A 16,676-nucleotide genomic window follows, 5' to 3' on the forward strand; every position below is an offset into this window, starting at 1 on the left:
TTGAATGCTCCTATTCCTGGCAGCTGTCAGAGACAGGAGCTGGAGAAGCTGCTTTTCTGATGGGAGGTCAACCAGTTTAATAAATTACCTCTTCACCTGTCTGCAGTGCTGCCCTGCTCCTTGGAGGACCAGCTCTCTGAGAGATTCCCAGCCAAGGAACAGAATTTTTTCTTCCTTTCCATCAAACAGATTTTAAAAGGGGGGAAAAATTCCTCAACACATCTTAGCCCAGAAGTGGTGTCAGTTTGTCCCTCTGTCTGTCAGCTCTGGGGTGATGTGCTAGGCTTCCTGCTGGGATGGCACAGACAAAAGGCTGCTGAGGGAGGCATTTGGATAAAGGATTCCTGCTTCTTTCCAGCCTGTGTAACTCCAGATGATGTTTCCAGCCATTGTTGCTGGGAGTGTATTTTTCTGTGTTTTTTTTAAAATTCTCACAAATGAAGAGGCTCATCAGTCTTCTCAGCATTGTGTGTCTGAGGAAGGAATGCTGGGAGCAGAGCATTTCAGTGGGATAGGGTGAATGTGAAGAGCTTGGGGAGCAGAAAAGGCTGTGTGATGGCAGACTTGGTCTGCTCCTCTCTGTTCAAGGAGGTTAATTATCACTCACAGCTGTGGCCATAGGGAACAGTTCAAAAGCCAAGTCCTCACTGTGCTTACAGAAAGAACTAAAACAGATTCCAGCATCCAGAGCCTGTAACAGGGCCAGATCCAGAGCACTTTCCCCCCACCTCCCAGTGATTGCTCCAGGCAAGGACATTCCATGGGGTGTGGGCAGGAGGGGGGTGTGCTGGAGGAACCTGCCCCTGGCCCCATCACCAAGTGGGAGAGGGGGAAATAATCTGGTTTGGACCTGTGTCATCTGCTGGCCCTACACACATCCAAGGCAGTTTCTTTATAGGGGCATGAGCTGACTGGGCTGGACACCAAGCACACAAATCAGCACTAATGAAAAGCTGACAAGGTTTGCAATCTCTACAGCTCTGCTCTGTGGGCACTGAGCAGCCACTTGCTCATTCCACCATGAAAACCACAGTGTCTTTCCCTGCTGGAGCATTTCACCCCATGGAGAGGACAGACCAGTTGGCTCACAAAGCTGCTCCCTCACTCCTGGCACAATTCACTGGGGCTTTGCTCTGTGACAGAACTCTGGGCATTCTTGAAAGTGCCACTGTATAAGATGTGGGGGCATTTGCTTCAACAAATGCTGTTGTCTCTGGCTGCTTGTTTAGTTTTTGAGAGAAGGTTTGATGCAGAAGGGAAGGAACTAGCTGGAAAATGGCCAGTGAGTGTGGAATTATGGCAAGCTTGGGAGTTTTTGGGCTATCAATTTCATTTGGTAAAAGCAAGACAAACAGCTGTGCAGAGTTTGCTCTTGTAATTTCTTCCCCTCCAGATTCCCAGCCTGAAAGCATTTGGTTCTGAAGATGACTGCTGAACAGGGAGGGAAAAACAAGAACCTAAGGTTGCCAAGCCTTTGCTAGCCCCAAGGCATGACCACTGAGCAGCTGCATGCTGCAGACAATGTCGTTCTTTTTCTCCCCCACTTATAACTCAGTTCTTATATCATCAAATAATGCTGTGAACATATCCAAACACCCCCAGCTTCTTTAGCAGCTTTATTCCACTGGCTTCCAATCAAACATTGGTTTTGGTAGGTTATAGACATCACTGAAAGACAAGTTTATCCTGCAGCTAAGAGTCATTGATCTTGAACAATGATCTTGATCATTGAACAGTTCTGTTCTTGAGCACATCTCGTGATGTTCTGTTCTGTAGACCAGAGACATGGGAGAGTGGAAAGCACACAAGGCACAGGCAAGTAAACAAGGTTTGGTGCACAGCCCGGTGAAGAACGTGCACACAGAAAAGTTTATGGCACAGTTCAAATGCCAGCTTGCCAGCTGACACCCTCAACACACACAGTGTAGGATTTAATGACAATCAGGTTTGTTTATGAATTAAAAAAAAAAAACCAAACAAAAAAAACAGAAAAAACCCCAAACACCACTCCCAACAAATCTGCCTTTTATATGTCCAGGATGTAATTAAGGATTAGGGCTTAAGGTTAGGAATTAAATGTGGAATTAAATGGATATTGGAGATGAAAAGGGCTGACAGAAAACCATCTTCACTCAATGATCCCAGGTGGAGTTTGTTTAAATAAAGAAGTCATCTTGTTTTTACAGTACTGAAGGATGGAAGAAATTCTGCTATGGGCATTGATGTTGAGACTGGACACACCAGTCCAGTCCACACCATAAATGAAGCAGCATCTCCTGAGACTGCAGCTGGGACTGCAGGTAGGACTGCAGAGAAACATGCATTTGGAAAAGGATGCTGTGGCCCTTGAGAGGCCAGGCCCTGTGCACTTGCACTGTCTGCTTTGTACTTTCCTGCCCATGGGCTGGGAGCCCTGTGTATCCCAAGAATCTCACTTCTTACAGAGCTGTTTAAGAGACTAGCTCTGCTCTTGACCTCAGTTTTCACCAGGTCATCCCTGGAGAGTTCCAGTACATCCCCATTTCCCAGTCTGACCACATGTTTGAGCAAACCAGCCTGATGCCTCTGTTCTGACTGACTGATGTCAGCAGTGGGGGTGGATGGTGAGGAAATGATGCTCCGAGAAAGTCTGTACTCTGACAAGGAGGGGGTTAGGTTTTCTTACACCAAGAAGGTGAAAAGCCCTATTTTGCAAATACCAAGCCTGCTTTTGGCTAATGTGCTTGCCAGAGATTTGGATATTCCCACAAGCACAATCACAATCCCTCCTGAACAGACAGTGCTACAGACAAGTTCTCCACAATCACCAGCACAGATCCTTAAAACCAAAGAAATCTGTATTTTTCTGCTTGTAGGAATTTTTCTATCCCTTGTGGCTCTTGGTTTTGCAGTAATGTTACATGGAGGAGATTGAAGGAAAACGATTCCTGCCTCCAGAACTTCCCCTGGGGACCCCTGTTAACAAAAAAAGTCTTGTAGTTCTGAAACCTGTTGACTGGCTTTGCTGTGATATAAAACAGGCACCTTCAGTTCTCTGGGTATTCAGTAACAGTGTGAGTGCTTCTGAGATTTGAGATACTCTCAGCAAAAGCTTTTTTTATATCTGAGCTTCATTTTTTTATAAGAGCTGTGCAAAAGCAGCCCATGCATAAGAAGCAATATGGCTATCTCCCCTTGAAATTTCAGGGTTAATGTTTAACAACTTAAAAAGTTAAAATAGCCCTTTGTGTAAAACTACATCCCTGGTAGAAATAAACATTTCTCTGGCTGTGGTGTCCATCTTTGCAAATCTTTCCCTCTGCTGGTGGGGTGATGTACCCTGGACTGCCAAAGATTGATTTCACACTGACTGGAGATTTTCATAACACAAACTCTTTTCTGTGCTGGATTTGCACCAAGCCTTACTTTGATTTGTTGGGTTGCTTCCCAGCCACAAGGTAAAATGGATGTGTATCTAGCCATCAGCATTTGTGGGGCAGGGATTGCTTCTGGATTGGAGCTGCAAGCAATTACTGCATGAAGAATATTTGTTTATGGCCATGTCTAAAACCTTGGGCAGGTGGTGCTCCGAAAGCTTCCTGGATTGTAACTATGGTCACTTCCACACTTTGCATGCATTCCCAGTGATGCCTTTTCCAGGTTAGAGATAAAAGGTTTCCTTTTTTGGGCAGAACAATGCCATTAAGAAAAACACAAGAAACTTCCACTGTCTGCAGTAAAACGCTTTCCTTTCCCCGCTCTTTGTTAAATAAGCTTCTGGTGATAAACAGGAACAGTACAAAACTGATGCCTTCCTGAGAAATTGGATCTGTGTGCAGTGTCTGGGAATGCTGGGAGACAGGGTGTGCACATTATTGTGGGAAATCCAGAGGGAAAACCAGCCCAGTCCTTCCACACCCCTTGGTGAGGCAGTGCCTGCGAGCGCCTCTGCCACTCAGGTGTTCCTCACCATGCGCTGCTCCAGGATAAGGCTCCCAAAAATTGCCAAAGCCCTGATTTGCCTTGTTGTTGTAATACAGTTCTGCCTCTTCCTTGGCAATTCCAGCTCCTTGTTTGACTTGGCAAAGATTTTCAGGTAAGGGACCTGTTCCTTCATGGCATGCACTGCCTGGTGTGGGTGCTTGTGCTCACTTTCTGTCTGTCTGTCTTTTTACCCTGAAACTTGCACTTCTGATCTGAGTTGGGTGACCACTTTACTTTAGCAGAGCATGGTGTTGAAAGATCCACAGTCAAAAACCTGCCTCTCTTGGTTTACTATTTTCCAGGGCTTCCTTTTGTAGATGTCTAAAGCAGCTTTTGTTTCACTAATGCTACGTGTTTTCATACTTTGGCACTACATAGTATTTGCTTTTCCTGTTGGCTCCCAGAAGGACCTTGTTCAGCTCTAATCCAGATTGCATTGGTGGACAGTGAATTTGGTGGGATGGCTTTGAATTTATGGCAAGTTCAGCAGCTGATTCCTAACACAAAATATGGTGCATCCTGGCACACCAATGTCATGTAGATATGATATCTTGATATCTATTTTATATAAATGGTCAAGCAAATCCTACAGGGATGAGTGTGAAGGGAATTGCAGTGAAATGTCTCCAGCATCACTGGCAGGGAGCACTGCTCCTTGCATGAGCCCTTGCAGACACCTGAGCCTTTCCCAGCGCAGGTATGGCTCGTGGATGTGTTGGTGCTGTGTACAGCAAGCACCACTCCCCAGCCTCCCCACCACCCTCACCTGGTCCCAGCTCTCCAAGAAAGCTCAAATGGTTTGGCTGGGTTGGGTTGGCTCTCAGCTGAATGTTTGGGCTGGTGCTATGGGTGCAGGCAGGAGAAGTGAGGCTGGGAACATCTGCAGCTCTTCTGGAGGTGACTTGAGTTCAGCTCAGCTCTAGCAGCTTGAGACCATGCTTTGAGGACAGCTGTCAAATGTGGAGAGGTTGGAACCTGCACAAAGGAGGTGGGAGGGAAAGGAGAGAAGGAGGAGGCATAGAGGAGTGAGTTCTCCTTGATCCCAGAGCCCATCAGTGGCAGAGCTGGAACAAGAAGTGGCTCTCCATATTTAGCTGCTTGAAGCCATTTCCTTCTCCTGTAGTTTCAGAGAATGGAAATGCCTGTATTTATACAACTTAAGTAAAACACAACAAGATATGAGCTGTGTGTGGTTGTCTGTGTGGCAGTTCTATTTCTGTACCTTGCATGTCACGCAGAATACACAAAGCAGCATTTTCATGGCTTTATCCTCTATTTGTCCTTGGGCTTTGTAAAAGGGGAGGAAAATGACAGGAAATGTCATTGAGCTTCTGCAGTTGTTTGCCAGCTGGACTCTGGAGCCTGAAATCCACCGTGCTGCTTTGACAATTTGTCTGCGTTTAAAATGCTGGTCAGGAGAGCAGGGTCCTGTGTAAGCACCAGTGCCTGGCCATGTGGGCCTGACTGCAGGGAGCAAGGCTGGGGATGTGAAGAGTCCTTGCTTTTATATTTTGGTCTCTGGCACAGGATTTGAAGTGGAACAGACTGAGGTGGAATCTGCCCTGCAAGACAGCAATAGGGAAAGCCTGGAGTGGGGGATGGTTTCTCATATTGAAACTCCTTTTCATTTGTTCTCTGCACTTTATTTCAAAGTTTTAAACATAATCTTAAAAATACAACAGAAATTCACCAAGAGATTTAAGATCTGCCTGAGCTATCTTACCAAATTTCTCTTTATTTAGAGTGTCCATATAAAATCTTTCCTCCTGTTGGGCAGTAAACAGTGACAGTAAGTTTATACATGAAAGCCTGTGACAGAAAGCACATGCTGCACACTTGGTTGAAACTGGCTAATGATTATGAGAGAGGCAGAGCTGATAGGCCATGTGCTACAAGCTCTCTTTTCTAGCCTTGCAAAGGTTCACACATTTATCTGATACAAAACGATTTTTAAAAGCCTCCTTAGCTGATAATTTCCTGAGCACTTTCAGAGTGGTATAACACCCATCAAATTTCAGCAGTAACTGAGCTGCTATCTGCAGCCTGTTATCTGCAGAAGTGCTTTTTGTCCCATTTTTCACTTCGGAAGCAATCCACAGCGTTCCCAAACGAGTGTGTCATGCAACGGCTGAACACGAGGGTGGGATCAGAGTGCCACAGCCATGGTTTGTCCTGAACAGCTTTGCTGCACACAAAAGCTCAGCTGTGGATACTGTTCACCTTCCTTTTTCCTGTTCTACCCTCCAGCCATGTGCAGAGAAGAGAGAATGTTTAGGACAAAACTCTGCCACTTCTGCCTTGATTTTTTTTCTGGGTTTCAGCACGGTTGTGTTGCAGGTGGCTCTTCTGCTGTCAGCAGATGTGTCCTCCTGTGAGGACCTTGTACCTGCCTGTGCCTCTGAATCAGGCAACAGGGCAGCTGCAATATTAGAGGCAAGTGCTAAAAATGTAGAGATTTTGTATTTTAACAGCTTCACAGTGTCTGCCTCCAGACACAAATGCCTGGGGAGTGCTGTGTGATGCCCTTGCATTACCTGACCAGGCAGAGGAGGGGAGAAGGAAGTGCCCTGTGGCCCCAAAAGCTCAAGAGGTGATGTAGGGTAAAGAAGTGAGTTTCACTGTGGCATTCACATTCCCTGAACACGATTCCTTCACCCAGGGTTTTTCTCCTGGGAAGCTGAAAGGCAGCGAGAGGCCTCAGAGAAAAGAAAAACAATTCTTATCTCATTTGCTTCTCCTGTGTTGTGCTCATGTGGAATGTGTTTGGAGATTGTTTACCCACGGGTGATTGTTTCATTGGATTCTGCTGTGAATTGTTTTCACTCAATGGCCAAGCTGTGTCAGGACTCTGGAAAGAGTCACGAGTTTTCATTACTATATTTTTAGCATTCAGGAAGTATCTTTTCTCTATTCTTTAGTATAGTTTAGTGTTCTTTAATATAATATAGTACAATAAAGTAATAAATCATCCTTCTGATATCAATGGAGTCAGATGCATCATCTCCCCCCTCATCAGGGTTGCCTGAATTTACAATATTTCGCTTCTTCTCAGACTTCCCTTCCTGAATTCTGGAAGATCTTCATGCACTGCTGCTGAGGCACAGGGCTCTGCTGGCAGAGGGGAGAGGCAGATGGCTGCCTCCATGGTGGGGCCATGTCCTGAGCCCAGGATCTCCAAACCAACCCTGCAGTGCTCTGGGGACAGTGCCAGGGGACCTGCCCAGTGCCCAGTGCGTGGCAGAGCTGGGCTGTACTGGTTGGCAGCTACTGCCAGAGTGAATGTTTCATGTGCCAAGAGCTGAGGAGAGAATTGTGCCTCTGGGATTTGCCTAGTGGGGAGATAAGCAATATACAGGCTAGAATGGTGCAGGAAGTTGAATAACATTTTGGCAACGTTTAAAATGAAATTGCTCTAAAGCACAGAGAGAGGCTCAGAGTCAAGAGCACTAGAAATGAGCTGAAGAGTGTTCAGTGTTAAGTGTGTGTGATGTATCTGCTTTTCGTTTGATTGTATTCAGGAAATTGAACATTTTCCAACATGCCCTAGAGACACAACAAGTGGACCCCGAGGAGCAACAGGGTTTAAACTATTCTGATAATGGGAGCTCCAGGAGCATTTTAAAGGTGACTTTGGGAGGACACATCACAAGACTCAATGATGTGATGGAGAAGACACCAAGATGGAAAGGAAAGGAGGAGCAGAAGGAAACAATGAAACCAGTTATGAGTGTTAAGGAAGCAAAGGGGAACATGGCTGTGACACCAACACCCCATTTGGAGGGAATCAAGGAGACAACAGTGAAAACAACCCCTGCGGTGCAGGAAAACAAGGGGAAAACAACAGTGAGACCAGCTCCATGGGTGGAAGAAGCCAAGGAAAAGACAACAGTGGAACCACTTCCCTGGGAGAAGGGAGGCAAGGAGAAGGCAACAGTGAAACCATCCTCTGTGGTGAAGGGAGCACATGAGAACAACACATCCCCAGAGCAAGCAAAACCTCCTGCATCAATGAAAACTGTACCACCTACTCCTCAGGCTGCTGCTGTGACACAGAAGAGGAAACTGAGCTCTGCTAACTTCACATCTGAGCCATGGTGGGATTTTGAGGACGAGTACCTGCTGGATAGCTCATCCCCAGCCTCGGTAGGTGGATGGTGCAGATGGTCACCAAGAATGGTGCCTCCCCACTGAGCTCCTTGTCTGCTGCCCATGGGGGTGTGACGGTGTTCACAGGGGTCTGAGGATGAGGGAAGGGACGAGGATCTGACTCCATGTTTCAGAAGGCTTGATTTATTATTTTATGATATATATTATATTAAAACTATACTAAAAGAACAGAAGAAAGGATTTCATCAGAAGGCTAGCTAAGAATAGAAAAAGAAGGAATGATAACAAAGGCTTGTGGCTCAGACTCTCTGTCCAAGAGAGCTGACTGTGATTGGCCATTAATTAGAAACAACCACATGAGACCAATCACAGATCCACTTGTTGCATTCCACAGCAGCAGATAATAATTGTTTACATTTTGTTCCTGAGGCCTCTCAGCTTCTCAGGAGGAAAAATCCTAAGGAAAGGATTTTTCATAAAAGATGTCTGTGACAGCTGGGGATGATTTCAGAGCTGGTAGGTCACTCACTGGTATATGCAGATGCTGGTGGGACCCAGACAGGAAGACCTCTATATACAACATCTGCATTTACAGGAAGACTCGGGTTAATTAAATTTAAGCATCTCTTAATTACTAATGCCCAGGAACAGGACCTTTAGGAAAGTAGTAAACTCCAGCAAAGTTCTCAGCAAGCAGCAGGGACAGGTTGTGGTGTCTCAAGCTGTCTCTGTCCCCCATCCTGTGCTGGTAAGTCTCTGTAAAGCTTACCCAGAGCAGTTTTCTCTGGCACTCCTGTTTCTGGAAGGCTTGGAACAGGTGGGTCACCTTCTCACATGTTGTGTCTCACTCCCAGACCTGATCTGTAATTCTGCAGAGAGAGGGAGTCATTAGGAGCACTCTCCCCTTCTTAAATTTCCTGCATGATCTGAGTTTTCCCTTGTTCCTCTGGTACTGATCCAGTCTGGCTCTGGAGGCACAAGGAGAACCAAACCTTGGACAGTACCTGCTTGAGCAGGATGGGAATGTCCCGGTTTCTGGACGTGACATATGCTGTGAGTGAAATGATGCCACCATGAAACCCCTGACAGTGTTGTCCTCAGTGCGCTCCTGTGGTGACAGGAATGAGGGCTGTCTCCTCAGGCTGTGACAGGGCTCTCATCCTCATCCTCTGCAGAGAGCCCAGCCCAGCCACGGAGCACTCAGCAAAGCTTTCGCAATGCAGGGGATTTGAGCTGGGCATGAGGGTCCATTTGGTCTCTATTTTGTCCTTCAGTAGGTGTCTGGGGAAGGTGTCTAAGAAAGTAGAGCCCAAATTGACTCAACAGAAAATTCAGTGTAGTGGAGCTGTTCGCTTTCCATCTGCACACACAGCCTCACTCTTGCCAGCTGCAGTGAGACCTCCCTTGTAGGGTAAGCTGGCTTGGATTCCCTTCTCAGCTGCACATTTCACTGATTTATTTATGACATTGAGCAAATTGTTTCACATTTTTTCTTACCCTTAAAGGGAGTGGCAATGCTGATCTGATTTCATTTGTTCATCAGTGTTTCCTTGGGTGGACTCTTAGGACCTTGTGAGGTGCATTGCCAACAGGGACTGCTCATTTTAGCATGCATCTATTATTGCAGCATATTCCTAGTGCTTACAGCTTTATTTGATGCATTTAGGTTAGACCTAAATGTACATTAACATTACAAATGTTAATTTGCTTCAGCTAATGAGGCCCAAAGCCAGTAAAACATTTTAAACAGTGAAACATTAAAAATATTTAAAACAGTAAGAGACTTACTCTCATAGACTTGGAGTCATCCTGGCTCCCTTGTAGGTGACTTTTCACCAGCTGGGTATGGATGTAGTGCTAAAATTGTGCTTCATGTTCTTGGTGATGGGGATCACAAGGGAAATGGTACCACTGGAGTTTCTGTGTTTCCCTTTGGTCCTGCCACAGACGGGCACGCAAGCACTGGCACTCAGTTAGGTTTATCACCTCTGCTCATCATCAGTCGTTACTGTTTCCTTTTTGTTTTTCAAGACCTGCTCTGAATCAGTGAGGGCCAGGGCTGCCAAGTCTGCCTGGCTGAGGGATCTTTTCCTGCCCAACATCACACTCTTCATGGACAGGAGATACTTCAATGAGAGTGAATGGAACCGCCTGGAGCATTTTATACCCCCCTTTGGCTTCATGGACCTGAATTATTCACGTGAGTCCCTCAGGGCTTGTCAGGATGGGACTTTCAGACTCCTAACAGGAACCTGGAGGTTTGCAGCATCTCCCCATCAAAGGCATCAGTCTAGGAGGATCTCATGGTGGAAACTCTGGTGGTTTCACTGTGTCCATCCCAAAGGCTCTTGATAACTCACCACTGTGTTTGCTTCACAGTGGTAAAGGAGGTCATATCCCTGCTGCCCCCAAAGCCCCACCAGCAGCTGCTCCTGGCCAACCATGACAGCAGCATGCCCACATGCATCAGCTGTGCTGTCGTGGGGAATGGAGGAATTCTGAATAACTCTGGGATGGGCCAGGAGATTGACTCCCATGACTATGTCTTCAGGTAAGGCTGCCTTCCTTCTCAGAAGATGCACAGCTAGCTCACTGTGGCTAGCCCCTGACTGTGGCTGGATCACTTCATCTCCTCTAGTGTCCCACTCATTCCCAAGTGCCAAAATGATGGATGGCAGGAGATAAAAAGTCCAAAAATAATTGGAAAGTTACTCAATATCCAAAGCCTGTGGTCACAAATGAGCCATAAAGAGCCATCCCCACAGCAGGGGCTCTCCTGCAGATCAGGGTGCCACTCAGAATGGGGCTAGTCTACCCCTCCTCCAGGCTAACACTCTCTCTCCCTATCAGGAATGTGCATGGGAGGGGTTTCAGTGGTCACCTAACCCTGCTCCTCTTTGATTTCCTTTGCCAGGCTGAGCGGGGCTGTAATCAAGGGTTATGAAAAAGATGTGGGAACAAAAACCTCCTTTTATGGATTCACAGCCTACTCCCTGGTTTCCTCTCTTCAGATCTTGGGACACAGAGGGTTCAGCAACATCCCACGGGATAAAGTGAGTGCACACTGCTGTGTGCATGCACAGCTTTAACAGGATGCTGTTTGCCTGTGTGCTTCAGTTCTGCTCCTGCCACGAGGAGCAGAGGGGCTGAGGCAGCCCTTTAGCTTTACCCTCAGGGAGGGAACCTGCTCTGCCTTGGCTCAGAGTGAGTGTTTGCAGGGGCAAGTTGTGTCAATGCCACCCCAGCCTTGTGCCACCTTTGAGTCAGGAATGAGAGTGAAGGCAGCACATTAATTCTCTTCAGCAGGCTAATTCAAACTTATTAGAAACCCATTCTTTTTATACAACGTTCTGATACAGGTGGACTTGATTGGTCACTTAATTAACACCCCTTCACACCATTAGCTAATTAGGCAGACACCCTTTGGTAAACATCTTATGAGAAAACAACTGTTCAAAACACTAGCTGCAAGATTTTAATTTTTTCTCTCAGCCTTCTCAAAACTCCCCAGAACAATTCCTGGGAAAGTTTATCTGGCTTTTTCTCTGTCACATCCACAGCCTTGTGGCATGCAGAAGGAGCTGCACATCAGATGTTTTCTCCATTCTGCTACTGTGGCTGGTTGAGAGCTGCAGACTGAAGATGTGTGCCCAAGAAACTCAGTGAGCCAAGATGTCTGCTTGCATTTTTTTGGAAGTTCTGTTCACTAATGCTCACTTGTTTTCTTAGCATGTCAGATACATTCACTTCATGGAGGGAGCAAGAGACTATGAGTGGCTGGAGGCTCTGCTGTTCAACAAGGACATCAGGAAAGGATTCCTGAACCTCAGCGGGTAAAGCCAACTCCAGCCCCCTGTGCCCCCCAGTGATGAGCTCTCTGTTGGGCTCTTTGCCTCTGCCAGGGCTCAGCCCTGTGGAGGACCAGGCCAGGGTAAAGCCTGCCTCCCCTGGCAGACTTGCAGGCAGAAATCTCTCATTTCCTGCACAGCTCTGAGCACTGCTGTAGCCAATACACCTCCTTTGCAGAGGAAGCTTGTAGGAGTGTTGGGGGGTGGGACAGATGGAGACCAGAGATCTCTGCAGCCAGGTCTGGAACTTGGGGTTTATTGCAAAGGGCCTGGGTGCAGGGCCCTGCTGGGAGCTGCCAGCCACAGCTCAGAGCAGGCTGAGAGAAGAGAGGGGGAGAGAGGATGAGGGGGTGAGAGAGTAAGAGAGGCAAGAGAGCAAAAGTGTAAGAGAGTAGAAGGGGTAAGAGAGCGAAGTTTCCATTACAATACAATAAATCTTCTCTGTTGAATATTCTAATTCTCACTAACCAATCTAGTACAAGATACAAATCCTACAGCATTTACATACAGCCTATAAGAATCACTACATTACCATACTGTGTTACATTTTAAACCCTAAAAACTCCTCTTTGGGCCCCTTCTGCCAAGCTGTAGGGTCTGCTCTGACCCTTGGAGCTGTCTGCAAGCAGAGGGTGTTGTTCCATCAAAAGGGGATCACCTTCAGCTAGCCACACCACTGTTTTCCAGTTGTTCAGTAACCAAGGGATCTCAAAGCTTGCTTTCATTTCAATCTCACTTATAGTTTCTATATTCTCAAAATCTTTTGCCAGGCAATCATATTTATAAGGCTTTCCTGTTTCATCTTCCCCAACATCAGCTGATTTCAATGATGTGTGGCCAGAGCTTAGGGAAAGCTTTGTGGCTTTTGGGGATGAACACTTGCTGCTGGTTGATCTGGTGTGGCTTGCTCATGGATAAAGGCCTGGTTTCACTAATTTTTGCCTATACAAACACATGCTTTTGCTATTCCTGTCTCCTTTTGTTGCCTTTCCTCCCTGCTCTCTTCCTCTGCAATGCACACAGGCTATGGAGGCTTTGTCATAATGTGGGAAACGTTACAGAATATCTTCACAGTGCTTGTGGTTCTTCTCTGACCACCAAGTGCATCAGGGCTGATCCTTTCCAGCTGTGATGAGGTGTAGGAGCTTGTTTGAGTCTCCCCATTCCTGTCCTTAGGCAGAAGCCCCGGCAGAAATTCGATAAAGATTTCACAATGGACAAATACCTGGTGACTCACCCTGATTTCCTCAGATACATGAAAAACAGGTGAGCTGCAGGTTGTGTGCTCTAACAGGCTCGTTTTTCCTGGCCAGCACAATCTCTCTCTGTCTCTGGCCTTTCCTCCCAGCTCCCTCCCTTGTAAGCACAGCTCAGCCACACCAGCAGCCTGAGCTCTCCTGATGTTGTAGTGTGCTTTTTAGTTTTATTAATATGTTTGCTGTTTAATTTGTAATTTTGTAATTTCCTTATGCTGTCCTTTTCCCTGCCTTTAGAATAGCACAGGTTACCCATTTTGTATTTTATGTTTTTAAAACTAGACTTGTTCCTTTATTGTTATTTAGTTTAGCGAAGTGTTGGTTTTTTGTTACCTAGGTGTTCCCTGCCAAGTCCTACACCCCTCCTATCGATATCCTTTCCCCAGAACTTTCTTCATTCCTTTCATGAAATGCCAGCCTCTCAAGCTGAAACTCTCTGTGGTGCTGCAGTGGGATGCTTGTGGTGGGTGAACATCCAGAACCTGTGAGCTGGAGAAGCAACAGCCATCAGACTGTTTGGTTTTCTGCATCCAAAAGAGACCCAGGGCCAGTTGCAACTTTAGGTGTAGGAAGAATGTTGCTGCAGTGCCAGAGTAGTTGATCTCTAGTTCAGGACCAGCCTTTCACATTCCCCATTGCTTGGCAACTTGGAGGAAGGCTCTGTGACAGATTTTCTCTCCAGAGATTCCTTCTGGACTCAGGAGGTTGGTTGTGCCCTCAAGCATGACAGGCTCTTCTTCAGCATCCCCTTTGCCTGGCCTGGCTGCTGCTCTTCTGTGCCTCTCCAGCCCTTTCCACAGCCTGGTGGCCACGGCCACCATGAGATCTGCCCATCATGGGCCACACATGGCTGAGAGATGGAGCACAGGGGCTCCTGTAGGGCCCTGCTTTGGCTGTCTGTACCCTTCAGTGTCCTTGAGAGCTGCTGCCTTCCCTGGAGCAGATGGCCAGCACTCCCTGCCTGCTCTGCCTTGGGGCCCCCTCTGACTTGGGGCCTTTCCAACACCAAGAGGACTCCATGCTATTTTTTCCCAGTGTTTACTCCTACTTTCCTAACAACTCCTGGCATGACACTGTGCAGCTCCTGGCAGGTTTTGTGACTCCTCTGCACCTTCCCTGTGTCTCCTTTCACTCCTAGATGTGGGTGGGGAGCAGGATATACCAGGGAGCCCCAAAGCCACCTCTGCACTGCAAAGCAGAGGGCAGATTTAAGAGAAGTGGGCTTTAACCTTGAGATCCTTTCATCCATCCCCTCTTTACCCCCACTGCCTCAAGACCCACCACTTCCACAGAGCTGGGGCAGAGCTGGGCTTAGGTTGCAGTGCAGGTGGTGGAGAGGTCTGGGCACATTTGTGGCTTCTCTGAAATGCCCTATGTGGCCCCAAACTGCTGCAAGGAGGGGAGATGCCTCATGAGCCACAAGGTGTGCCCTGCTTGAAACAGCACAGCCAGCAACTCCTCAGTGCTTTCCTCTCTCCTGCTGCAGGTTTTTAAAGTCTAAAAATTTGGAAAAGCCCTACTGGAGGCTGTACAGACCCACAACAGGGGCCTTCCTGCTGCTGACTGCCCTCCATCTCTGTGACCAGGTAAGGGCACAGTGATTCTTGCACCCAGAGCTGTCTGGAAGTGGGAACAGGGGACACAGGAGAGTATATGGGCTCATGTCAGCTGTGGGGGAGCAGACTGAAGATGAGAAACAGCCCCAAAATAGCTCCCATAGAGGTGGTGAAGCCTGCTGTGACCTGGAGCACATCATCTCCCAGGGAGGCAGTGAGGGCACAGCAGGATCTCTGGAGCCAGTGCTCACAGTCTGGTCCCTCTGGACCCCACACAGGGTCACCAGAGAAACCCCAGCTGGCATCTCTGTCCTGTATTTCCCCTGCTCCCTCCATCCCATGCCCAGTGAGCCCTGCATCTTCCCCAGGTCAGTGCCTATGGCTACATCACAGAGGGGTACAAGAAGTACTCAGATCACTACTATGACAAGGACTGGAAAAAGCTGATTTTCTACATTAACCATGACTTCAACCTGGAGAAGCAGCTGTGGAAAAGGCTTCATGATGAGAATATAATGAAACTTTACCTGAGAACCTGACTGCAGCAAGGGCCATTGCCTGGGAAATCTCAACACCACCTCAGTGGGAACAGAAGAGGATCACCAGAGCCAAGGTCAGCTCTGCCCTGCCAGGCACGTTTCATCCCCACAAAGACATTTTCCTCCTTCAGCACCTCTGTTATTTCACAACACTTCAACAAATGTGTGAATGCTGCAGGCCCAAAGACCAACAGGAAATGAAGCCTGCAAACAAAGTCCCACCTGGCTGTGCTGCAGGGCTCTTGCTGGTTGTTGTAGGCATGGGTATTATGAGAGCAGAATCCAGGATGGATATGGTCCTGTGTGTAATTTCTTTGTTTGCAAGGAGATGCTCCTCAGGCTGGGGCCACTTCTCTTCTGGGTGGATCCTCTCCTTTAGCAATGCCCATTTTAGAGCTGGGTATTGTCTAAACAAACTCCCTGAGGAGCTGGAATGGATGGAGATGGAAACACAGATTCTGTTTCAGATTGACTTTATTTCTTGGGAGGAGGGGGCTGCACTCACTCTACTCCCTGGAGATAAAAGGGATGGACTGGACACTTCCAGGTGACCAATTTGAGAGAGAATGAGTTTCACTTCTGCTACCCCATGTGGCCTTGCTCTGACACTTCCAGAGGAGCAGTGCCATCAACTCCAGGGCAGGTAGCTGCTCTCCATGGTGCAGCACACCTCCTGTACCTGCTGCCTCTTGCCCCAGGGCTCCCCTGGCTGCACAAAATGTGAATTTTGTGGCACGGACCTGATGTGCCAAGTCCTTGCACAGCTGGACTTGGTCATGCTTGGCTCCCAGCTGTGTTTGTCCTGTTGGGAGGAGAGGTGGAAGCTCTCCAAGCCCAGGGATGGATGCCATGTGTCCTTGCTGCTGGCTGAAGGGCCTGTCCCCCACGGTGCTGAGAGGGGCCCAGCTGCAGCCAGCACACCTGGGGTGTGTTGGCCTCCTGGAAGGGGTTTTGTGAGCAAAATAAATGGCACTGCTTTGGCCAAGCTGATCTTTCAGCAGCCCTGTGAGTTGTGGTTATTTAGTGCATCCAGAACTGATGCTTTAAAGGCTGAGATACAGCAGATGGCAAAGCCAGGAAAGCAGAGGACTGAGGGATGATGAGATAACCTCCACCTGGAGAAGCTCTGCAGCTTGTGTGGACACACCTGAGCATCCCTGTGAAAAATGCCAATCACTTGTTTTTAAAATTTTAAAAGTTTAATAGTAATAAAATGGTTATTAAAAATAGTAATACAATTACAGTAATAACAATTTGGACAAATTGAATTAGGACAATATGAGACAATAAAGACAAAGAGTTACAGACAGTCCGGGTGCCTTTTCTGGGCAGCATGAGCCTGAGAAAGGACCCACGTTAACAAAGGATTAACCCTTAAAAACAATAGCCTGTTGCATATTCATACAT

General features: G+C 47.4%; 1 protein-coding gene across 1 annotated transcript; it reads left to right on the forward strand.

Annotated features, from left to right (window-relative positions):
• Positions 1-3,900: 3,900 nt before the first annotated feature.
• Positions 3,901-16,234, forward strand: ST6GALNAC1 (ST6 N-acetylgalactosaminide alpha-2,6-sialyltransferase 1). Its single transcript, XM_030962153.1, has 9 exons — positions 3,901-4,075; positions 7,482-8,106; positions 10,102-10,270; positions 10,450-10,621; positions 10,985-11,123; positions 11,800-11,903; positions 13,095-13,184; positions 14,661-14,760; positions 15,099-16,234. The coding sequence occupies exons 1-9, from the start codon at positions 3,951-3,953 to the stop codon at positions 15,267-15,269; spliced, it is 1,695 nt and encodes a 564-aa protein (XP_030818013.1). The 5' UTR covers positions 3,901-3,950; the 3' UTR covers positions 15,270-16,234.
• Positions 16,235-16,676: the final 442 nt, after the last annotated feature.

The sequence above is a fragment of the Camarhynchus parvulus genome, chromosome 18 (genome assembly GCF_901933205.1).
Source record: "Camarhynchus parvulus chromosome 18, STF_HiC, whole genome shotgun sequence".
Taxonomy (NCBI): Eukaryota; Metazoa; Chordata; class Aves; order Passeriformes; family Thraupidae; genus Camarhynchus; species Camarhynchus parvulus.

Bases quoted from the DNA above. Each gene is read 5' to 3' on its own strand.
- ST6GALNAC1 (XM_030962153.1), top strand. From the start codon at position 3,951: ATGCGCTGCTCCAGGATAAGGCTCCCAAAAATTGCCAAAGCCCTGATT. The intron at 4,076-7,481 runs GTAAGGGACCTG...GATTGTATTCAG, and splicing joins GACTTGGCAAAGATTTTCAG to GAAATTGAACATTTTCCAAC. The intron at 14,761-15,098 runs GTAAGGGCACAG...CATCTTCCCCAG, and splicing joins CCCTCCATCTCTGTGACCAG to GTCAGTGCCTATGGCTACAT.